The sequence below is a fragment of the Fulmarus glacialis genome, unplaced genomic scaffold, assembly GCF_000690835.1.
Source record: "Fulmarus glacialis isolate BGI_N327 unplaced genomic scaffold, ASM69083v1 scaffold16768, whole genome shotgun sequence".
NCBI lineage: Eukaryota > Metazoa > Chordata > Aves > Procellariiformes > Procellariidae > Fulmarus > Fulmarus glacialis.
Window position 1 is genome coordinate 20,507 of NW_009227736.1, and position 26,243 is coordinate 46,749.

The following is a 26,243-nucleotide window of genomic DNA, read 5'->3' on the forward strand; positions in this document are numbered from 1 at the left end:
GATAATGAGAATGTTAACGTAAGCCTAGGTCATATTTGTGTACTACTCACACTAGCTACTTCTTGGTGGAAGGTTTTTTGTTTTGTCCCGTTAGATACTTAAGTGTTATACAAAACTACTTTAAAATTCTTAAATCAACACCTACAGCAACAAAATTTTTCTAGGTAATATTTATAATTATGCATGTTCACAAAATAAACTATTTTTACAACTATTATGATAATATTAACTGCTATAAACAGAATTCATCTTATGAAGCTCTAACAATACTACCTACAGACCTCCTATTTTGTGCACAATTTCACCCACCTGACTTTCTCTTGTTCTTTTCCTCACTGTGGTTTACACATTTCATATGTTCCACAACAAAACTGCAATTTTCCCTTTAGTATCTATTCCCAACATTAGACACAGATGAACATCCTGCTGACAACTATTTCTGGTATCACTTCTGAAGAGCCAGAAAGCAGCTGTGGCACTACAAAGCAGCCAGACAGCATGCACTTCTCAACTCTAACTTCACGCCAGGAAGCCTACCCTATCGACACTCCATGGCCTTCAGACTCGTGTACATGACCCAGTATACAACACACTGAGCAACTAAAAAGCTGTTCTAAAAATAGCTTAAAAAGCAATCATTCACTTACTGTGTTATAAAGTTCTTCCAGCCTGGGAATTGTAAGAAATTTGTGCATGCTTACTCCATTTTCAATCAGAAGTTTCACAAATGCAACTCTATCCATCACAAGGGCATCTAACATAGCCTGCTCCAGAGAGCCAACCTACAACAAATAAGTAACAAGGTAGAGCCTGGAGAGAACCAGTAAAATGGGGCATCGCAAAAGTAAGTGTACTTAGATTACCTATCAACCTCATTCATTTACAGGGCTGGGGAAACCTTATATGTCTGCAAATACAAAGATGTCACCCTTGGTTCAGAAAAATCACCTGAACTTCAGAATATTCTGAAGACTTAATCAGCAAATCTTACACTCTTCCATAGGTATCTCTTACTGACACAGTACACGGGACTAAGTAGACATTTGATTTAACATAGTTAAGCTGTTCTCATAGGTTGACATTGGATGAAACACAAAGACATAAAGCGTTTAAAGCACAATTTGCTTCAAAGACAAATGCTCAGAACCATCATTGCTATCAAGAAGCCTTACATTATGTACTTTTGACTGCACACTCATGTAAGATTGTGTTTAATTTTTACAGTAATATGGGAAAAAGGCAAGATCCACAATGTAGTTTTCAAACTAATTCGTAGAGTACAAGAAACAGACATTTTATCCTCCCCCCTCAAAAGACACTGCAGTGCTGCCAACAGTAGTTAATATATGCATTTTACTAGATGCTTAAGAACTTCCTATGACCATGCAGCTGTAAGGAAGAAAGAGCATCTGGCTAACATGAATTCAGCTTCCACCTTTTGCAATGTCTTTTCTCCTCCAGTTATTAAGAGCACTTAGCACATTTCTAAAATTTTTGGACCATTTTCAACTACACAATAACAAAGCACCTGTAAGACTATGCAGCATGCAAAAATTACTGTCCTCAAAATAAATGTGTCAGTATTCTAAAGTCTCTCTCTCTACAAAAGTCAAAAGATTCGTTCTTTACAGTAAGTTGAGCTTCTCTCTCAGAAAATATCATTCTGCTCAATCCAGACCATTACATACCAGCCATTGCTGCCCATAAACAAAAACATGATTTTTGGCTATGTCAACTCTATCCCACGCAAGTGTAAGAACAAGCTGGTCAAATGCAGACGCATTCGTGCCTTAAGAAGAAAAAACAATGAAAAAAATTTAAACTCAATTAAAATGTAAGATAATAAACATTCTTTCTTCCTAAAAAAGCCAGATCAAGCAATCCACCACAAAGTTATACTGTATATTTCATCATTTATGACACATTATGGTATTATACAATGAGAAAATATAGTAGATAATTATTTGCTTAAAAACTAAAGATTCCTACAGATTATAGTATTTTATAAATAATCCATCATATTAACACTAAACAACAACACCTGGGGATTCCAAGTGCTCTTAAAATTAAAAGTCTCACCTTTTAACAATGCTGTAAGTATTGCAACATCAATGTCCTGATGTTCGTCTGACCCAATATGAAAAACCGTAATCTGTCCAAAACGGTAAAATAGGGAAAACTTATTTTAAAGTTATTTTCAGGCAAAGGTGATTAGCTCCAGTCTTTTATGTCACAAATTGAAATACATTAAAAAGTCACCTTATCTTCGATGCAATTTAAGCCTATGCTCAATTTAAACCTACCTTTACTGTGCACTCTGTATTGTTTTCCTAACAAGATGCCACACAAGACAATCTTTCATAAGAAAAAGCATAGCAGAAACCTTTTACACTCTTCAATCAATTTGAACTTCTTTTCCCGCTTTGATTACAATTCTCTATGGTCTATAAACACCACACTATTCTGTTTACGCCTGCAGTTCATTCTAGATTATGAGATTAGCCTCCAGTTCATTCTAGATTACGAGATTAACCTGCCAGCAAACATGTTTAGCCAAATATGACAATTTTAAACCTTAGAACAGTACGATATGATGTCCAAATGAGACACCAGTACCTGAACTCAGCCTACATACAAAGCTCTATAAAGTGCTTTTGCTTTAAGCACGCAGTGATAGTAGACCTCTATTAGTACAGTCATAATTAAAAGACCAAAGAAAAGCAAAAAAGTCCCAAGGTTTTCAAAAATCAAAGCAAGAAAAAAGGACAGCAACCCAAATACAAAATACCTACATACTACAAACAAATCAGAATACTGTCATCTGAAAACAAATAGGCTTGGAAACAACAACAAACTCAGGCTACCAGAAATAATCACAAGAATTGTCTCTCTTGGCCATGAGATAAAGTACACACGAAAATTGTATTTGACTATCTTTTATAACTGGAAGATCCACTATGTCCAGAAAAGATTTTTGAAATGACTCTTGATCATATACAACACTGAAATACAATTTAATATTATATCCACAAATGCACACACCTTGCATAAAAAATTTTTATAATCTACTTACAAGTTCTTTCTTTTTCATGCATTCCAGCAGTGTCTGAAACAAATGAACTGCTTCACTTTGACCAAAGTTAAATGTCTTTTTGATGGTTGAAATGATTTCAGGCTCAGCACCCTCAGGAACATTCCTGAGATTGAAACAAACAAACAGGAAAACACATTGTTACATATGAACAGTAAGAACAACAATGCATTTAATTAGTTTCAACGTGTCCATTCAAAGTCCTGCTATCTATAAACTTATTACTGTTTCAGTGGCAAAATCTTGGGTAACCTTTAGAAAGAAGTACAGGTTGCTTAATCTGCAACTTTCTACTACTGCCTCCTGAGAGTAACTCAGCTTCTCTCCCTTTCCTTCCCATACCCAGTTCCAAGACACTCTCAACTAAAAGATTTTGACACAAAATACTAAGTACTCACCCCTCTGAATAAGACCTGCTTCTGATCTTACTATGGACAACGCTGTTTGGTTTACTGCTACGTTAGATCCCTGCCTCCTGGTTCTAAGGCAGTCCCTGCAACAAGGACCCAATACGTTTAAGGATTTAAGCAAGTCTGACAACTAACTAGAAATCACTAAGTATTGTGGAGCCCAAGCACATCCTTTTTATTATTTGAAACCACACTTAAAACAGACAAGTGTTTTCTACACTAAACAGAAGTGTGTAAAAAGTTCAGTTTTAAGACTACTCAGAAGAAACAATATAGAAACTCTTCCTGATCCCTTTTCAAGAGAAGTTACTACTATGCAACAGCTAACTGCGTGAAAATATTTCCATTCAAGGTAGTCAAGCGATATTTTCAAGCAGTTTGGTAACATACTATTCTCTATATTATTCTCACATCTCTGGAAGGTCTGGTCAGCTCTGACTTCTGTCGAGCAAAACTCTGTTGTGCACACTTAAGAACAGTCACATTTATCACTTAAGTTACTGTGGTTTAGTTAAAATTTGAAGTTGAAGCAGACAGAGCATTCAAACTGAGAGTTGGATGCTCTAGTTACAATGGTGTCACAAAATTACTGCACATAACTGAAGTTACACACGAGACGTTTCCCTTAATTTAAGCTATAAGTGTGTACACTTTTCCTATTCTTTTTGTAAGAATTGCTAAAGCAAGCATACGCAGAATTTGGTGCAACTGGTACAAGGTATGTGGGAGGAACCTAGAACTAGAAAAGAAGTCTTGGTCTTTACTCAGAGCTATTATTGCAACCAGTCTGGAAAGCTGCATCACAGGCAAGATTACACTCTCCACCTTTAGCCTTTGTCTTTCCACAGAGAAAGCTCTTGCACAAATTCATCAAGGAATGGTCTCAAAACCCATCTATGTATGACTGATAGTTTGGCTAGCAGTGCTAGGACTTACCCTCCCTCCTCTGTTTGCTTGTGAACATATGCCAATATGTCTGCAGCTCTACCAGTTCCTTCACATACTACCACCGGCACAGGAGGGCTTTCTTGAAGGAAGTCTAAAACTGTGAGTATGACGTTGGGGCCACCTTCGAATACAAGTGCCACCACAGGCACACCTTGGCCAATTCCTATAAAGTTGCAAATAAGTAATAAAAACCAGACAATGTTGTAAGTGTATAGGGAATGCTAAGATTGATTTTACACATTTAATAAATCACATATGTCCCTGCTGTTGAATAAATATTAAAATGCTGCCTGCCAGACATTTTAACTGTTGCTAATGCACAGTTTCAAGCACTATTTATACTTTGGGCTGGGAGGAATGCACTGCAAAGAAGCTGATACAATGGAACACAGTCTACGAATCAGAAGAGATTCTTCACAGAAATATTCCTGAACTAATGCAGAAAAGTGAACATTTTTTCTTTAGGGAACTCCCCTTCTACCTTCCCCGCAAATAGTTTCCAATGATGACAACACATATGTAATTTGAACATAGTTACATGGAAACCCTCTACTGACAGGAGTTGCAAAAGCATTCCTAGAAGAGAAGACACACACATGTGTTGCTCCATAACTAGGAAAACACTAAAAGAAGTCATGGCTTCTTTGCACAAACACAGATGATGTTTTACAAATTCAGTTGCCCTATTGTGAAACTGCAAGTGATCAGTGTCAAAACCATGAATCAATCAGACCAGTAAGGTCTGACAACATACTAAAAGCTTAAGTGACATACATTTGCTTTATCAAAGCAAAATTGACAACTTTATTCAAAAGAACCCTCCTCTCTGGTCCCAGAGAAATCCTAAATCTACTAGCAATATCTAGGGTCCAAAGCAGCAGTCGAAATTCGCAAAATAATCACTCAGACTTGAACCATAAACAAAAGACTGATTTTTCTATTTTCTCCTTCAAATGTTTGGTGCAAGTACCTTTTTCATTAAAGCATAGTAACACTCAGCCCTCAGGCATCAGAATTACTTACTTGCATGGATCCGTTGCAAATTAATAGTTTTTTCCAGTTCTCTCCGCAATTTAACTTCTGCTCCATACTTTCCAACTGTTCCATCATCCACCAGAATGAAATGGGAATGGAGGTTATTTAGGACGTTTAGTTTACTTAATGGGTTTAACAAGGTTTGATATGGAGCAACCACCTAAGTATAAGCACAAAACAATGTCTTTTACTTATAAAGATTCAAATTTGTTTCTGTGAAACTTAACTTTTTGTCTAGACACAAGAATTGGCGGTTCAACAAGAAGCACTGACGCATATAAGCATGCCTTGCGTCAGGATACACCAACAGCTGTAGCTCTTAACTTTGTGCAGGAAAGCAGGTAACTATATCACAAGATAATTCTGTTCTGAAGGATAACAGAGAAAAGATCCTTTGAAAAGGTGTGTTTGGGGAAAACTTGTGACTGCTCTGGCAAACAGTAGCATTGAAGACTCTGCATCAACTTAGCGTCCTCTGTAAATGTGAATTCTCTGTAATACTTTAGCATTTTTGTTATTTGATTCAGTAATACCAGTAGGGGGGAAAAAAGGATTAAATACTTGAGAACACGCTCCTCCTGTAGTGCATTTGCATTTTGCAACTTGTTTACACTAATGATCTTGCATAAGTCATAGATGCCAATGTATCTTCATATTAAAGCAAGTATTCCAATGATATAAAGCAAGTGAAAAAAACACACTTGAGCAGATTTGTAAAAAAATAAGTCAGGTAAATCATTATTTCAATTAGGTAATTTATCCTTACATCTCTTCCAACAAGGTCATTTCTGTTTTCAATCACTCCCCACGGAGCAATCCCAATAGTGCAAATCTTTCGAGATGATCTGGAAGCATGTTCTCTTAGAGCATCACCAACATGTTTTGCAACACCTGTTTGTGCACGAAAAGATTTCAGTGTATTGAAGGTCGCATCTTATTGAGAAATACAACTATTTTATTAGTTAACTGGGCCTTTAAGGATCTGGGAACTTATTTGACACAACACCAAACAAAGAGCACCATACTACATCTACTAGAAGGAAACAAAGTACTATGTATCAGTACTTAAACAAAATAAATATTAGCTTAGTAAGAACTAAAAAGTTTTCAGTACATTACTTGTTTTAATTGCATTAAGTTGCTCCTCGTGCAGTTTCAAAAACAAAAAACAAAACAAAAAACCAAAACCAAACCAAAAAAGCTCAAAAAACCAACCCCCCCCCACCTTTGTGTTATTTCTCTTTGCAAGACCATTTCTCTTTTGCAAAACAGCAGCCCACTTCCAAATACACATATTCAAAATGTATTATTTTAATTTCACTTGACCAAACTCACTCAAATTTACTTTGCTTTAAGACAAAGTTATGCATCCATTAAATCTTCTGGCTCTTATGAACCATAATCCAGTTAACGGTGCACATTCATTGGTACTTCTTTACCTGTGTTGACTCCTCCAGTTATAATCCAGGCTCCTGTTGTTACTGCAGCTTTAATAAGACCTTTGCCAAGCAACTGTTTGATGCGTGGGTGAAGTTCAAATTTCTGCATGCCCCCGTGTACAGATATAACAAGCTTCGGCAACTCCATCTGCCATTCTTTAAGCATAAGTTGCAGAATAGCTTCAGGCTTAGTGTCATATGACAATCGCACATACTGCAGGCACAAGAAGAAGAGTTAAAGGTTCTTAAAAGAAATCATCACAGAATCAATGAGTAAAAAGAAGAACCAGGATGTACTTCAGGATATATTATCCTATTCCTGGCTATGGAAAATGTAATTCACTTTCTGAAAACAAGACAGATGCAATAAATGAACTTACTTTATGTCCTCCAGAATTAAGGGACAAGACAGTTAACAGTTTTGAAAGTGAGTTTTGGAAAGGGAACGACTATAGAAAGATTATGTTACTCCATCCTACTGGCAGTGACCTAGAAAAAGGAGTCTTTATGAAAGCATTGGATGATCTTTAAATTAGACAAAATTCAGAAATATTTATAAAAGTTCTGCCATCTACTGGGGACAGGCTTACATGTCTCTTGTGAAAAGTTTTACAGAAAGATAGTTCCTTGCTTTTCCTTCCCTATTCCTGGTGGGAAGGAAAGCTACATTCTTTAATAGAAAACTTCAAAACTAGCAGCTTTTTAACTTGCTATGTTTAACAGCATAAGATTAAGTAGATGGCTAATCAGCTAAAAATACTGCTGCATCTTTAATACAAGCTATTCATTAAGCCGTACCTGAATCAAGTTCTAACTAAAAAACCATCACTATTCCAATAAAATGGTTTTAGCAATCCCACTAGGACTCTGCAGAAGTAAGCACAGAAATGAGTACAGACAGCTTGCTATTTCTGTACTCCTAGAAAAGGATTCGCAGCAATTTTAAGCTATACTAAGCGTACAAAGGAACACACAGGCTGCTATTACCAACATGAAAGAATTCTGCTAAGAGCCCTTCTCTCCACAGAGATGATCTCACCTAGAGCACTGGACTCTCCTTGGGGGCTCCACCAGCTGCATAAATAACATGGCTCCCTCATTCAAGCACTTCAGTTTGGCCATAGGAACCACACTGTATCAGAACCCCTTGCAGTTTATAACTGCACGAGCATTAAATAATTTCTACCGCAACTAGATATCCTTTACAAAATGGTTATGGAGAATATGTCAGAGTTTCCAGTTTTCTAGCCTCTCCAATACATGTGCACTTGTGAATTTCCAAAATTTCGATTTATTGACATGCTTCTTTTTAACTAACACCCACCCAAACTTAGTTATTCTGATCAGTACAATTATGCTTTAATAATTTTGAACAAATCTACTAAAGAAGCATATTCCACATCTGTCAATCATTTTAAATTATTTTTCAGAGTTTGAAAATTATGAATAGAGGGTTAAGATAGCAGATGTTACTTAACAGGTCCTATAAAAACTTTAACAGTAGGGAGTAAGCAAGCAGCACAGATGAGTAAGCTGTATTTTCATGAAGTCCAAAACAGTGACACTGAATTCTTAATGTAATGTTTTACTGAAGTGATTATGAATTCTTACCACCATTTGCAATTTAAAGGTAAGCCTATACATGAATACAACTAATTCTGATAGATCTGAGCAACTTTCGTTATGAAAAATAAATTTTAAAATGGAAGTTAGAAAGAATTCAGATCACAATAAAAAAAAATACTAGAATAGTAAAGGGCACTGGTTTGTCACAATAAGGGTGACATTGTTTTCAGCCTTCAATTTCGAAAGTTAAATGAAGCATCCACCATCTCTATCAACATGTTCAGAGTAAGAAAAAAAGAAAACGTCATACATGCCTTAGCCCTGTAAGAATGAGAGCCACCTTGAAAGTTGATGACGCCATAAGCATCAGTAGAGGTCTGTTCTGTATGTTTTTCCACTGACCATTCTTCTATTTCCTGATTATAGTTTTCACCCAGCTTCACATCGGAGTATTTCATAGCAAGACTTGCAGTAAAACAAGCATGTTGTCTGACCAAGCGGCCACAACAGCACCTGCACCCAACCATATCATTTAGAATACTTGAATAAATACTATTATTAGAAGACAAGAGAGAAGAACAACTTTTATCTATAACAGAGATACATCAGATTTAGAAAGCAAAGATTCTAAGTATTATATAAACCTCTTTTCCAAAGCAAGCCTTGTTGCCATAAATATTTATAGCAAGAATTAATTACAATACATAATCATTATGCAAAATATTGAAGCTCACTGAGATAGCAAGTTGGAGGCCAGAAGAAACTGAGTAGTCAGGACATAGAAAATTGATTCTTTGAAGCCAAATAATTTATATAACATTTATAAATCCGTGATCTACGTATTGCAGACTGTTCTTTACTAGTTATATTTGGTTTATATCTAACCTTTCACCGACTTGTCATTTGCAAAATTGATCAAAACTTTTTAAAACCCTATTATGAAAGCGCTTATTTAATGGAAAAAAAAAATCATAAATATTGTAATTACAAAGAACTCTTACCTGACAAGTTGCTGACAAATCTGACATCCTGGAAGGCATCTATAAGAAATATTTAAATATATGAGTAAACTTCAGCTTCAATTTTAGGGGAGAGAGGGGGGAACAGACCACTCACACCACTTCATGTGCTTACCGAAAGATTACTGAACAAAAGAGATCTCCAGTAAATGGAAAACATGCTACCCAAGTTTGCCCGTTTTTAACATGGTAACTTGTCTGTCTTTATTTTACATGTCTGTAGTAGACTTGGCAAGTAAAAACGCATAAACATGCAAAAGCTTCAGTCCTGAGACTTCAGACAGCTTTTCAGGCTTTGAACCATCAATATCAGAAGCCCAGGAATATTTCAGACTGGATTACCTGCAGTACTCAAACTGAAATATTTTGCTAGATGCTGAGAAGTTACTTTACAGACCAGCATTTTCTTGGACTCATTCTAACTATACATTGTTGCATCTATTCTACAAATTCATCCTTCTAATATACATGCAAGTTGAACTGCCTGTGTGGGAAGGTGATTTGATCATTTCTGAGTTGCATGTGCAGAAAAAGCTATATTTGAACAAAACTTATACAGTAGTGTCTTTACATGAAGTTTATTATATAAAAAGAATTCTTCATTTCTACCTGCTTCCATCTTAAACATTTTCTGTGCTTTCCTGCTAACACCTTTCTTAACATTTAAAATTAACATGGCAGATAAATTTATACCACTGTTTTCCATAATTTTCATAAGCAGCTGTTAACCAATTATGGTTAAGAGCTAGTATGCAAAAGTGTGCAAATACAGATGTTATACAGTACTCTTAAGCTGTTTTCAGACTTTAAGCATAAACAATTTTTTAATTTTGTCCTTTATAGAAGTTACACTATGCTATTAATCATCTATGCTTTTAATACTGAACTACAGCTTTACATCTTCTCTTAACAGTTATTGAAGTATAATTATTTATACTAGAAGGTACAGATCAATAAAACATACCGAATACTCCTGTCTACATTTGATTCGTTTACGCATAATTCACGAACAACAGTAAGCGATTCTTAGAAACTGATGGAAAAGTTGTAAAGTCTGTTGTACACTACAAATGGGTTAAACTAAAAGGGCAAGTCTTGAAGATCATTTTGTTCCCTGTGAAATGCTCTGGAAATTTTAACAACTTCCTAATTACTTTGTTTGCATTTGCAAATTTTCCATGTGCTACAATCATGGCTATAAATTCTAAAAGCTTCTCAATGTCACATGGTTCCAAGGAATGTGGTGAATTATTTACAATAACTTAAAAATTCTACAGCATTTACTTTGTTCTTTTTCTGCCTAAAAACAAAGTTCTTAAAAGAAAAATAATACTCTGCCCCAATAGAACAAAAGAGATTTATAACTTTTTTCATGGAAAAGACTGAAATAGAAGTTTTCAGAAGTTCAGAAGAAATGGTTTCTCAGGTGCTCTCAAATATACGAAGCTAAAAAAAAAAAAGCTGATCTGAAATCCACAATGACAGTAGTAAACATTTTGGGGACACAAAACTGCCTTAAAATACCGATTTTGTATCTATTTTCAATTTGACCTTATTTGATCTGTGACACAGATGTCATGACCATGCATATCAAGTTCAATCATTGTAGGAGCTCTTAAAATTATACCTATAACATTTAGTGAAGGTAAACTCTACCAATTAGGTATGTTAGAGGTATCACTAACTTGCTTGATTTCACATCTCTAATTTAGCATAAGGTAGAAGCAGCACGTGAGATATGCAAAATATTCTTCATTAGTCTCAGCCTCCCTTGTAGAAACATATTTCCCCATTTTTCAGCCTCATTTTTTCCTTACAGAACTTCAGGATGAAAAATTACTAGATGAAAAATTACCACATGAAATCTTTTGATATCCGAACTGTTCTTACATTATCTATCTTCCCTGGAAGCAAATATTTCTTCAGTCTGTGTTTTGTATTTTTTTCTCCCACCATGATTCTTGTTTTTCTTTATTCTTCTATGAATTCTTCATCCCTTTTTCCTGCACCGTCAGATTTATTTTTACACTTCACCCCACATTCATACTGCTACTCTTTAAATTCCAATAGAGTATATCTCTATGAGACTTTCTGACTTCAGAACTATGCCACACACAAAAAAAAAAGTTACAAAACGCCCACACTGTAGGCACACCATAGACATCACTAGGAAGACTGGTAAGAAGCAGCAAAGAGAACAGGGGAACATTTATCAGAGATTTCTGCAATGCCAAAGGACTTTCAGAAAAGGAAAAAAAAGAATCCAAGCTAGACACAAAGAGTGACAATGCCCAGTCACGAAAGAGTGAACTAAAGACAGTATTTTATACAGCTAGAGTAGTTAGTCCTAAAATCTATTATACACTCTCTTTACAATACTGACTTTTTTTAATTTTAAAGAGCAGCAATGAGTTCTTGCATCATTTCTCATTTACCTGTGGGGGTCTTTTGAACTTGGTATAATATACACACACTCCCTCTTGGTGAAAGTATTTTCTATCCAGGATTTCTGGGACTGAAAAATAAAAAGTGTAACAGTATTATAAAAATACAAATCATACAACTTTGCAATGAAAAATACTTTTTAAGGAAAAAAGAATTAGAACATGAGGGGTTTTTTTAATTTAAAGGTGAAGGCAAGTAGTGTCTAACATAAAGAAGTTAAATTGTCATTTAATGTTTTGCTGTCTCCCAAAAACTAACAAAACCATATATGACCCTATAAAAGCATTTCACACTGCCTAAAAGTTGAGATAACCAGAATCATTATGTAACTTATTTTATACACAAATCTGTTAAAATCCAAAGTAATATTTTTCACAGCTAACATTTAAAAAGCAAATATTTGCAATACGCAAATAAAGATTACCAAAAAACCCCAAACAATTTCAAAATACACTGTTTACCTACCTTGCTAAAAAAAAAAAAAGAAAATCAGTTACAATTTTTAAAAATTAACTGCACTACACTGAGATAACAGTAATTTCATCTATTTACCTTTCTAATAAAGTAAAATTTTCATCTTGAAATTGTGGGTAAGGAAGTTTTCTAACAACACTGGCAATCTTTTCTAGTAGCAATAAATAGGTCATAATCTTTGTTCTTCATCAAGAAACTTTTCATTTCAATAAACAAATTTAATTAGCATCTCTAAGCTGTGTTTTAAGCTTAAATTTGAAACGTGTTCCGAAACATGAAATTAAGGATGTTTACTTCTTCAAATGCTTACCTATTCTAATAGCTGGACATAAATTCAGTTGCTTTAAACAACCATGTAACATTATCTTACATGATAATCTCAGGATTACATGCTAAACAATATGCATAACACCCAATGGCTACGTCATGTTTCAGCAACACATTGGGAAAGGAATTCGGACATGATTTTTAGTAATTAAAAACAAGAAAAAATCTTGGGATGCCAATTTGCACCTTATGCAATATTGCTTTAAATCCTTATTAAGATTACATTAAAATTACTTCATTGCTTACAGCATGCCCTGTTCTACATTTACATTGTACCTTTAGAAAAAATTGAGAAACTTCATACCTGTTCTATTTTACAATGAGGGGAAAAAAGACTGATGTATATTATTCACAGGTATCTAAATAGAGGTCTGTGGAAACTATGAAAAAATTAAGATTTTTTTTTTTTTTTCCATATCTGTTATAACAGAAGATTCAGTAAAGATGGATGGTTTTTCACGCACCACAATTTCAAGATCAGTTTAAGATAATACAGAGAAATTACTACAAGTAAGAATGTACCAGCTAGTTTTAATACAGGCCCCTGGAAAACTGCTCCTCAACTGCCCACCCTCTTTCAAAACATTTCCCAGACTCAGCAGATCTTTCCCACATTATTCATCATGATGTCCTTCCAATATTTTGTCTTAGTGAACTCTGACTATGAATCTGTCAAGACAGCAGCAAACTGCTGCTCCAGTTTCTGTCTTCACGTTAAAAGGGCCACCAGTCTCTTCCAAGCAGGAAGGAAAGTTGCAGGGTACAGGCACTTCCCAAGAGAGAAAGAAGGGTAGGAGAAAGGTAGAGGCATAATCCACAGGGAAGAATCATGGCGGGGAAGAAGAACTGTAAACAACAGAATGAGCACTTACACCATATATTTTACATTTAAATTAGTATTTTAAACACCTGGAATAAATAGCCAAAGCCATTATTTGCTACTGTCCTACCTCCTTTACCTATACATGGGAAAGAATGCTGTTGCAAAAGAGAAAGAAAGAAGGCCTAGCAAGGGAAAAGCAGGATATTAGACATTATATGCAAACACGGTGTTATGAAAGGGTTCTATTACATTTATGGTGCTTTTGCCTCTTTTTTGATTTGTTTTTTTTTCCCTTCTCCTTTGGAGCAGAAGATCGAAGTGACTGACTCTTAACATGCTTGTGAAAGAGAAGATCTCTTCATCTGCTGTCCTCAAAATTCATCTCTAATCTTTCAGTAGCATTCTCCTCAATTCTTGGACAAGAAAAGAGAAGCACATCACTTTCCACAAAGGAGCTGGGTATTTCCTAGGACACCTGTATGAGCTGGGCTCAAAATAGGTTTATCTCTTCTCTACCTTTATCAAATTAGCAGTGTTACAAAAATAAATTTGATATATGTGTATATGTACATTTATATATGTTTATCATACTATATGTAAAAATACAAGTATAGTAGGCAGTCCAAATTTTTAGCTTCCTCCTCTCATAGTACTTTTTTAAGCCTTAGCCTTTGTGATATGAATCCCAGTTCTGGAAGCTGCTTTCTGCTTAGCTGAGTGTCCCCACTGTTTATATGGGTATGTATTTTTGAACTGAATTTCTTGAAACTGAGATCTTGTATAGATCATTACTTTAACATTGTAGTAGTTTAAGCTTACATATGAACTCTGCAGATCCTCCAGAATACAAAAAGATAAAGAAGAGTAATTTAATACTTAAACGTTTTAGTCAGCTGGCTAAAACCACACCTTGAAGCAAGCTATCACAGGCATAACATGCTAGATATTGAAATCTGAGGTATATAAACCACAAGTAATTGCGTCAATTGCTCCATGCAACATTGCTTTATTATTAAGTGGTGATCAAAGCTGGGGACAAGGAATACTGGCTCACAATGTGCAACACCACTTTTCATAATAAACAGATCTGAAAATTTAAAAAAAAAAAAATTGATTTTTATCTTAAAGAATGTACAGTTTTAACCACTCATCAAGGATTTCTCTCTATTCTTCAGTAGTTAAAGTCTTTTCAGTATAGCATGGGTACATCTATGCTATTTACATGGACGAGGCTCTGTAATGTTATTAAAAAAACATACCTGGAAGTTTTCATTTGGTAAAATTAGACTGTCTCCAGAAGCACTCCTGTACACTTACCAATCTTTATGGCAAGAGATTTTATACAGAACTTGGTAATTACAGAGTGTTGTTTTCAGTTGAGGAGAGGGGAAAAAGCAGGAGGGAGGAGGGAGGGGGAGGGCAGGAACCAGACCAAAAAGAGAACAGAGTAAGTGAGAGACATTTCCCATAAATTGGTAAAATGTAGGAAGAACTGACACACGGTATTGCCTTCCCTGTAAGTAAGAACTACTATTACATAATGCTCCTGTGATGACAAGAAAAAGGAAGATGATGTGAGGACACTGTTCAAGATAAATTAGTTGCAGCAATTACCTCTAAGAAATACTTCCTTATCAGCTAAAGATTAAGTTAAAATAGGAGATCAAGTCAGTAGTCAAAAATCAATATGCAAGTTATCAGACTTTTAAAAAATTGCCTACTCTTATTAAAGCTTTTTAATCATCTTTACAGCATACACAACTACACTTCTTAAACACTGCTTCCAGTAATGGGGCAACTTCTGCCGATTGGAGTGATCTGTTTTGCTAGTATATTTTAGAAGGCGTACCTTACATGATGGTTACAGGCAACATGGGTCAGGAGCTCTCAATACAGTGAGCTCTGTAGTACTGCTATTCAAGAAAAAGAAAAGAAAAGGGGGAAAAGAGAAACTGTGAACCCTCCCCCAAAAACATATGGTCAGATTTTAGCAAAAAGCACAAGTAGTATCAACATATAATGAGCTACTTTTCAACTGTTTACTTTCTTTCCTTTCAAACTTGCATCTTGAGGAAAAAAACGTAGCTTTCCAGATTCTCTCCTGTGCATTTCAAATCTCTCAAGCTAAATAAAATTTAAGACTTACAAGAAAAATGTTAATACAATTAGTATTATTCCAGAACTCACTATCTTTTTCCTTCAGGTATGATATCTATGAAAATTTCATCAAATTAAGTCGTCTTAGCAATCAATGTTGGCAGGATCTCATCTGCACACCAAAACCCCTTACCTTCTACTTTTGGAAGATGTACTACAGTAACTATTAACCCCTAGTCCTGAAGTGTCCAACAAGGCTTTCGCTCAGTCTTTAAGCTGTAGAGGGTTATGCAAGATACCTCATTCTGGTTGCACTGATTTCTGAGCAGACAACAAAGTTCACTGTGTCTTTCAGTACTTCTGAAAGAACTTCAAGAAACAAAAAGCACATAGATTTGATTCAATAAGCTAGGAGAGATATACTCACCCTGGGATCATGATTAAAGGAAATACTTTAAACTATTTCCAATAAATAAGTCCTTTCATACCAGTTTCACAAGTGCTGAAATAATTATAACTGCTATTTGAAACAAAACTTACACAACTATTTGCTGAACTACAAACTCAAGAGAATGTGCCTGACTACAGTACTTCCAACTTCTGGCAGTATCTAAATGCCAAAATAATCCCACAGCCTTTTACAACAGGTGGAAGTTTTACCATAGCCATTTTAGCATTAGTTATTTTTGATTCAGCAATAGCATTAGCACTCCAAAGCATCAATAACAGAAATTATATAAGTGTACCTGCTCAGGATGCAAGGAATTCCTTATGTTATCTTTACTGAAATTCATGATGGATTTTTTAGCAAGTCTCCTTGTAGAACAAAACTTTTAACAGAAAGTTAACTATAATTTAAGGTTTTGTATATAGCAGGTTACAAACAAAAAGAAGCAGTCACCGAAGTACAGTATGAGATCAGGCCTCAGAAAAAAAACCCAATCACCTACCACTCTCCCCCCTTCAACTCACATAAGTGTTTATAAAGAGCCTCTTATTCAACATATTAAAATAATAAGATGACCAAGTTCTAGCAGGGCAGCAATTGATGGACAACAGTACAACAGAGCCTTATCAAACTATTGTGAAATTCTCTGAGTTTATCCAACAAGTTTGGTCTGAATTATTTTCTGCATAGAAAGTAAGCTTTCCTATTTGGCAAGATCTCAAAATAACTTGCATTACTTTCAATGAACACAAATATGACAGGTATAAATATACTGTACAGCTGACAATCATGAACCGTTCATGTAAAAAAGGATCCCAGTTTATTCCTTCTACTCATTTGCAATACTGTATACTGTTGGAGGCTCATAAGTTATAGAATATTTGTTACAAAACTAGACTTTAACTTATCCTAAATATACCGCTCTGCAACCTGCAAGACTGCATACCAACCTAGCAGTTCAGCTGACAATTTTTCTACAAAGCTGACCAGCTGAATCAGGAAACTGAATTGGATTAAAAAATAATATTCCAAACTGTGACTTTTGTGGAAGGCTGATAATAGAAATTTCAATTACTGATTGCATAGACCTCAGTTTCAAATTTAGAAGTCATATCACTTTCTACAGCATCTCATATTTCAGCTTTCAAATCTTTGCTTACACTATATGGCAGTTCAATATATGCAATAGTTTTTAAAGGAAAAGATCTTTCAATTTTATTTGTCCTTTATTTAAAAATAGAGTCTATATTCTTTCCCCACCACCTCCAATTTTCCAGAAAGCTGAAGTTTCCATTTGGGCAAAAGAAAATACATGGAAAGTTTCAGGAAGCCTGAAAACAAGAATATACAGTGGAAACTGCCTGCAGCAGGAAACTGCCGTAGAGCAGTCCTATCTGTCTAGGACACTTACAACCAACAAGATAAATTTCAGAACATTTCTAAGAGACATTCTGTACTAAGAACATTCTTTAGCTTGTCTATTCAAGGAAATGTCCACTGATAAGTTACTGCTTCTTATATAACTATACATACCGCACACACTCTTTTCATGATTTACAAGAGGATCTCTTATCTAGGATACCCACTCCATTAGCTAAACCATGCTATACCATGGGACTGAACTGTGATCCCTGCCCACCCAACTAGCCCCTAACTGAGCACTGGGCTCCTGCAGCTACAGCTGAAAGGCAGAAATTCCAAACAAACCTTTATCTTATCACTTTTATACTCAATAAATCGAATAAAACAAAATAAAGCCAAATAACCAGGATGAGTATGATATTCAATTAAGTTAATGCATATCAAGTAGTTTAGAATTCTCAAAATTTCTTGTGGGAAAAGATGCCATGAATAAAATGCATGCTAGCTTTCACTGCAAGGGTTTCCAGCAGGGGCTTCAAACCCTTAAGGCAGTAAGAACCGTGCTCCAGGCAAAGTACCTGGACAAATTAACTGAATGATACTGAAAACATGCATCCCAGGATGAGCTAAGTAACTAAGCTGCTGTGTATGGGGTGGAGAGTTATCTGAAAGACAGTTATGCCTACATTTCTCAAAGAAAATATCTAAAATTTTGTATTAAAAATGCTAGCAGAGCACAACTCAGTTCCTCAAGGAAACATTTATTATTTGAGGAACTTCAGCTAACATTAAGTAAATAAGCAGATGGGAAGAGAAAAGACAAAGGTAGGCAGTTTGATGCCATATGTTTGCTAACGTTTGTTTTAAACTCTTGGCTCCAGCAAACCCCAGACATTTAATTTACTTGCTTTCCTTGTAATTGAAAATCACATACCTCTATAATTACTGTTTGGGGTTTTTTGGTTGTGTTTTTTGTTTTTTTTTTTTTTTAAAGGGGGTGTGGGGGGGGGGGGAAACAAAGCATTTAGCCAGCTAGTATTACGAACTATATTTAAAAGACTCTGCCGAAGAAGAACAGCGCTGTCTGTCCAGAGAATACACAACACACAAAAAGCTTACAAAATTCATTCCTGAATCAGTAACTAGAATACCAGTCAACCTTACCAATTTTTTAGGCAACTTCTATAGAAAGTATGGATATCTGCAATACTAGAAAGACAAAAAGGCCCAAATATTATCACAATGCCAAATGGTAGTTACACAGAGTGCTTTAATGTATCCCTGTGAAGTATGTCGCTCTAAATGAGAAGGATTGTGCGTTAATCTTAAATTGTTGTTTAATCCACTACAAATGAAGATTTTTGCAAAGGTATTTTACCTGCAGTACATATCAGGATTATTTTATTACTATTCTGAAACAACTACTAGCCTCATCTACAAGAAAAAGTTGTTTCATTTGTTTTTTCCCAAACCCACTGGGGCACCTCTTGTCACAGAACCCGAACGGCTCAGACACAGACAGACCCATCGCGCATGAAAAGTGTCTCTGCTATGCTGAAGATCCTGTTCCGAGCAGAACAGTTCACCTGGCTTCACTTGACTCCTATGAAACCAAACAGCTCTAGTTTTCTGGGCTGAAAGACTTCTCTAGCGAAAATACTGCTACAGTCCTGAAAACACATTGCTCAACAGCAAAAAAAGATTGGTTTTATTTTAAACAAAAACCATTGAGGAAGCAGGGAAGGAAAAAGGGCAGTCAGAGAAAGTCTTCTGTCAATTCTCCTGCACACTGTATTCAGAAGCAGACCGCAAATGAGCCAGCGAGCAAAGATACCAATCTTCATATCAATGGCTCCCTTAGTGCCGAAAACAAACCTTCAACAATCCTGTTCTTTATTAAACAGTCAGCAGATTTGCTCTGAACAGTTTTCACAGCAATCCAGGTCTCTAACAGAGTAGCTATTGTTTCATCAAGTTCTTCTCTGACGTAACGCAGTCACCACCGAACTTGCCAAATCCACGTGTAGTTTTGGATGCAAAGAATACTTGGGATTTGTCAAAAGGGATTTTTACATCTCTCAAACTTGATGACAGTGATTCCAATGTGCTATTTGGAGAACAGGCTGCTTCTGTGGGAATTTTTTCACCAATCACAAAGCATAAAATTAAGTTGGTTGGGGATTTTTTTTTTGTAGATTCATTTAATTCAGAAGACCATAAATTCATATACAGAATTTAACATTCTGAAGTCTTTATTTTTAATCCTGATGCACCAGAATAAAACCCACAGACCTATTATTTTTGGGACATTTTTATTACATTCAGACTCAATCCACTTTACACACATTATTGGGAAAGTTATCTTCTAACTGCAATACAGGTCTTTCAGGGAAAAGTTAGAGCAAATCCAGCATGATTTTAAATAAATTTTAAAAAAATTGTTGCTTTAGCACCCATGTGAAGATGCATTCTGTTCTGCAGTTAGACCAGTCATAAAATTACTCCTTTTTAGAAAGTATTAAATCTTAAAATGCATACACCATCCATACAAGGCATAAAAAAAAAATATTAAAATATACCTAGAAAATATTTCACAACTGATTCTACAATATGAGAGATCTCAGGTCACACTGGAGTAAACCATCAAATAATTTCAGAAGACACGCGAACACTGGTGTAATTCCAAAATGGTTTTCTCTCAGCTGAGATAACAATAACACCTTCAGAGTTATATGTCCAATTAACAGATACAGTAATTAAATAAACTTGCCAAAACCAGAGACTTTGTAAGACTGTATCAGCACAGCAGATGGCACGCTGTTCCTGAACATGCCTTCAGAAAAGCAGAGTATCCTATTGGGGGCGGGCGGGGTGAAAGGGTGAGGGGGAGAAATTTTGCTTTTTATTTCCCAACTTCCATCAGCAGAATTTGGAATTTTGGTAGGAAAAAGAAAACACAGAAGAAGGTAAACCAGTTTCACTGCTGTAAACTGGAGTAAGTAAATTTATTTCAACATAGCTTACATTTGCAATTCTCCCAACTAATGAAATATCAAGCTTAAAAATTTTAGCCCTTCTAAAGAATCTATAAATTACTTCCTATGAGCTCCCAAACCAACCAAATTTCGATGCATTCCATAAAGTATTTCAAAACATATACCAAAGCTATGATCTAGAAGCAACAAAACAGGAATTAGCCCACTGAGTTTTCAAGTGAGGTGAAAATAATTCTTTACCCTCTAAGAGTTACAACCATGGATGAAAGAAAAGGATAGAAAGGGAGCATGTGGTAGTAACGGCAAGGAAAATATAGCTACAGCTTTCCAGCCAACATTTTTAACTCTAATACCCACTTTGTTCAAATGAGAGATTCCAAAAAAATACATGGCAAAAGTACATAGGAATGTTTTCAAACCTGTCATACAGTGCCTGCTTCTTTCTGCCAGAGTCCCATCCAAAACCCATTTTCAATTATGTCGAGTCACCAATATAAACCAATCCCAAATCTCTTACATTTTTAAGCACACAGCCTACTTCTCCTTCCTTATCTACAGTGATACAATTGTATAGTCTGCATCCTCTTCACCTCTCTCAACACTGACGATTTAGCTGCAGTCTGCAGTTGTTCTCATCTTACCATTGATGCAGATTGCAAGCCTACACACTCCCTTAAATAAGACCAGCAGGAAGGTAGAGTCAGCATACCTACTCACCAACAAGCAACAGAAACGATGCTAAGCCTTTTTAAGTGGGTCAAATAATTTCTGTGGGTATCAAGGATGGCCACTCAACCTGGTCCTTTCTGCAGGGACCGATGGGGGACACTGTGCACGGCTGCTAAAACCTTTGCACTTCCTGGCTCACCAGATTTACTCCACATGAAAGAATTAGTTTGGTTCATACCCCACATTTCTGGCAAGTGCTGGGCTTACTTTGCACGTGCCACGCATACAATCAGACAATGAACAGACAATCCTATAAACTCTGGGTTTATTTTTGGAAGGAATGAGGCTTGGGCACGCTTTCAGAGGTAAAACAACTCACATAGCCTGAATCTGTTGGTTGTCCTCCCCGAGCAACTTCCAGTCTCTCCCCCATCACAAAGGGAATACAAATCACAAATGCGAGAATGGAGTTAGTGGTGGCCATCTCTAGAAATAAAGCAGTAGAAAAGGGCTCCTGCGACCAGCCAAATAATTAATCCTACCCTCGATTTGCTTCCGATTTGTTTCCAGACGACAAAAGCTCAGCTCTGGCAGCCGCTATTCATAGATAGCATACAAGCTGCAAGTTCACTTCACCTACGTAAAGGATGTATTTCAGCTTTATTTGAGCTGCAGATTTAAAGAAGGTCCTGCCTTTCTGGTTCACGAAGTGCACGAACATCTGATTAATGCATTATGTGCTGAAGCACATTACAACTACAAAAGCAAGCTGGAAGGGTGGATGTTGTTGGTCTTGCTCTACCACTTTCTTAGTCTGTTCCATTTACAGATCTGACTTATTTTTAATGTCATACAAAGAAAGGTAATTCTCTATCATCACAGTGAAGACTTTGGTGCCTGCTGACTTAAGTAGGCTATTATTAACTCACTAGAGCAATGGAAACTTGTTATCACTAAGGAATTTTTGACATAGCTAGCCTCAGATGACCCTTTGAATATCTAAAGAAAAAAAAAAAAACAGGAAGCCTTATGCACACATTTAAATTATTACAGATCAATAATATTTCTCTGAATAGCATAGGTGAGAGGGAAGAGCAAGAGAACATATTAGTGGGCATGTGAAACAGGTGACAGCACCAGACCACTGCTAAGGATGATGAAATTTCACATAACTTATCTTCAGACACAGTATCAGGGAAAAGCGATTTATTTTTGTAATCAAAACTACTAACATTAGTAAAGAGGCCTGTCAGCAAACACGCTATCAACGAACCACCTGAAACAGATTTTACATTTTGTTCACTTTAACAGCAAGTACCATAAAAAAATCACTTTGTACAAGTTACGCAAGTCATCTCAGAGCAGAAAATTAGTATTAGGCTGATTCCAGGCTAGCATTAAAATATCAGCATTGGACCTGATGTCTGAGGGAGACAGAAGTTAGTCATACAAGCCCTGAACTGCTGTCACTTCCTTGGTAAGGGGAATATGTGCATTACTCACGGACAGGATCGTGGAGGTGTGATGGGGTACATTGTCTTAGCTCCTGTTCTCTACGTTCTCCCTGCCTGTACGCACGTGCACACCAATGTGCCAGTATTTGCTAATTATAGTAGGGGAAGCGAACATTTTGGTCAACTCTCTACAGTAACCAGAATTCTTGGGACATTAGAATAGGATGGAGAAAGTAGGATGAGCTGGGAGAAAAACAAGCCAAAACGAGAATTTGCTATAGTATAGTTCACCTACTGTAGAATTACGAAGACTTAAGTATTTTTAAATTCAGCTCACTAACAAAGAGCTATGGGATTCAGTTACACTTTCATTGCCTGTCAAGACAGAGAATTAGCTCTCCTAACAGAGTTAGCTAGGTCCGCAGTTGCTCAAGAGTGCATGCCGGCTACAGCCCTCATCTCAGGACATAAGTAGCCTGACAGCATTCTAGAGACATCCATGTACCTAAACGCTTATCAGAAGATAAAGTTCCCCACTAAAACTATTTAAGTAGTTTCTGTTTACTCTAGAAAAGTGCAAAGAAACTTAACTGGGTTCATTTAGGCAAATGTGAAAGCAGCTAATTACTGTCTGAAATAATATATAATGCTTATTTAGGCACTTTTAAAAATTTCCACCCTCTGTTTTTGAGGGAAACAAACAGTTGTTTGAGCTAATGTCTTATTTTGTTGATCTCTAATGAGGCTAGTCTTACATAAAAATTGAGCTCTCCATCACAACCTCATACTGACTGCTGAAATATTCTTTTACACTGATTTTCCCATTAGCATTCAACCATTTTATTATTAGCAGGTTTTGAAAGTCTCAACTACACTCTTACATCCCTCTTCATGAATGTTTCTTTTAAATACTATAGCCAGAGCTGTAAAACCTACACAATGCAATGTATTGTGAGAGAGCTTAAAGTAATTCATTTTAGCTCCAAGTCAATACTGAGGCTGCTAAAATGTTCCATTTTACTGCACCATTTACCTAAAGCACTAAAAAGCTTCCTATCACACCGTCCTTCACATGCACACAGCATTGCTCATTAAGATACAAGCACAGACATCCTAATGCCTAACTACTGATTTAAATCAAGGTCTGGCTAGCTCTAATGCAGAGGGAAACAGAAGAATGTCTTTTGGTGTTTCTCTCATCCTAGTCTTACAGGGTTGCCTCAGCAAGTTTGAGTCCCCAAGCTGAGTATTCAGATCTCAAATCAAAAGCACAAAACTCTTATCAAACACTTGTAGGGACTTGAAATACCTGATTCATCAAGTTGGACAATATCAACTAAAAAACAGAATAATCTGTGGAGACAAAAACTCCCTTTTTGCTCTAGCAGGGAAAACTAAATATATTTGATAAATGGAAGATCAACTCAAGAAGAAGAAAATTTGAAATGTAAAAAAGAGATCCATTCCAAATGACTGCTCGCTAACTGGAAGTATAATGAAGCAATGCAGGTAGTTCCCTAGGATGTACAATTTACTGTCTCAATCTTATCTCTTAATTGTTGTTTATTGCACAGTGATATTGTTTATTGCACAATCTGCTTCCACTAAGCAGATTGAAGAAACTAGTTTTTGAGCTCTCCCACCAAATGTTAATGCAGAATTGCAGGTTACCCACAGAACTGAACTAACTGCAACACATCTATGTTAAACACCACAAGCCTAAATAATCACTCAGAAATTAAATGTATGATTTTTAGAAATAAACTAACCTTTTTTTTTTTTTGTGGGGTTAGGGGAACAACTAATTAAATTATATTGAGAGATCACAACACCACTTGCACTTAACAGATGTTTTCTGTTATTATAATTTCTTCCAGTGTGCTCACTTCCAGTAAACTCACCAATGCTGAGTAGTATGTGGCACAAAGGCCTGCCTAAGCTGTATTGGACTATAACTTGGGCTCCTCTCTGGCCTGCTGGCGGCAAGAAGTGAGGACAGACTATAATTCTAGAGAAACAAAAGACAACAGCAAGGAGGTGGAGGTCCTGGCAACAGCAAAGCCAAGATATATAGGGGAAATATTTGCTTTAACAGATGCAATTCTTCAAATTATACAGTGAGGGTGCAGTCAGAGAAGACAAGCTGAGCAAGTTACTACTCTGCCCTCCCACCCGTTCTCCTGCCACTTCCCTCTCACCAGCAGTTGTGCAGTAGCCCTTCGGCGAGTTGACTGAGCTCCCTAAACCAGCACAATATTATTTCCAGGAAAAAAAGAGCAGGTAGCTTTGATGTCAGAATGAACTGATCCAGATGCAAATTGGGCAGAAAACTAAGGCACAGGAAAGGACCGCATGGCCATGATCAGGGTGGGAACAAGGGAAGTAGGACATCCCCTTTGGTAGCGGTAAGATACTGGGTTAGAGAAACATCTGAGCTGATCTAAGCATACTGTCAAGGTACATCAAAATAATCCCGCAAAGCACACTTACTCTAGGCATCCAGGAAAAGACTACAGATCTGTCACACAAAAAGGCATTCTTTTTAAGCACCTGTATCCTGATGTTCAGGAAGGAAAGGAAGCTAAGACAGTATTTCTTTATTTCTCGGAGAGCTGCCAATGAAGCAAGAACGTATTGCCTAAGGTCACATTTTAGGTGAGCAGATACCCTGGGTTTGAGAATAGCATCCATTCTCATCTGGCACTGAAGATGTTTTTTCCTAATTCATGGTATAATTAAAACCCAACTAATTCCTACTACATTAATTACAGGATTTTTCTTGTCCTACATGCAAGATCTTTACATTTGTCAGAAAAACCCTGAAAAATCCAGTAATGACACCCAAGAGGATAGTCAAAAAGACTAACCTTATCTTAGCAGTGCTAATTTTTCTACATCCTCTCTGCAGAGAAGACAACAGAGCTGCTCTGAATCCCCCTCAGTCTCCACTGAGCAAGCCTAGGGACTCACTGCCTAATTAGCTTTTGCGAATAATCCTCCCCCTCTCTGCAAAGTCTACCTGTATTCTGCAGATTGTCTACATGCATGTGCCCAGAAAACATTTTTCTACAACCCGAAAACAGGATTTTTCTGAAGGCAGAAAAGCTTCAGTCTTTTACATTGCCTATACCAGGAAGAAAGCGCAGCCCAAAGTTTATTGTATCATGTTGTCCAGCAAAGTACTATGATTGTACTAGTACCAAATATTTCTCTCATGGGCTACAGAACACCAAGCAGAACCAGACTGATGCATTCAAACAATGACTCGTTTGTTAGCAGCCCTCATCGCTGCAAAAGGTTCACCTGTAACACCAGCTTGCAGCCCAAACCAGGACAAGGATGACGAGTGTCTTCTGCCCTGTTTCCCTTTAAAAAGGAAATGTAAAAAGACCACATTGTTTCACTAATGCATTTGAAACAATTACAGAGAATTTAACAGTGAAGAGTCTCTGAGTTCTACATAGAGAGGTATGATTTATATGGAAAACTGCATGCATACAAACTGTGTTTTTCCTACAGTTGAAAACTTTAAAAGTATTTTTCTGCATAAGATTTTTATAAAAGAAACAAAGAATAAGACAGACCAATTGCTTAACAAGGCAAAGGCATAAATCCTCCTCAAGAACATTTCTGAAGTTGG

The 26,243-nt window shown here is 36.3% G+C and overlaps 1 protein-coding gene across 1 annotated transcript; it reads right to left on the reverse strand.

The window, feature by feature from the left end:
* Positions 1 to 4,433: 4,433 nt before the first annotated feature.
* Positions 4,434 to 12,018, reverse strand: LOC104080755 (transient receptor potential cation channel subfamily M member 7-like). The gene is made up of 7 exons (XM_009583259.1): positions 11,944 to 12,018; positions 9,491 to 9,529; positions 8,804 to 9,002; positions 6,924 to 7,137; positions 6,251 to 6,375; positions 5,473 to 5,644; positions 4,434 to 4,612 (listed from the first exon to the last, which is right to left on the reverse strand). Exons 3-7 carry the CDS (start codon positions 8,945 to 8,947, stop codon positions 4,434 to 4,436), a joined length of 834 nt encoding a protein of 277 aa, XP_009581554.1. The 5' UTR covers positions 8,948 to 9,002; positions 9,491 to 9,529; positions 11,944 to 12,018.
* Between the last annotated feature and the right edge of the window lie 14,225 nt (positions 12,019 to 26,243).

Coding starts and splice junctions, on each gene's coding strand:
- LOC104080755 (XM_009583259.1), bottom strand. CDS start 8,947: ATGAAATACTCCGATGTGAAGCTGGGTGAAAACTATAATCAGGAAATA. Junction 7,138..8,803: donor CTCATTCTTACAGGGCTAAG/GCATGTATGACG, acceptor TTGTGCCTGCAG/TATGTGCGATTGTCATATGA. Junction 4,613..5,472: donor TTTGCAACGGATCCATGCAA/GTAAGTAATTCT, acceptor GCAACTTTATAG/GAATTGGCCAAGGTGTGCCT.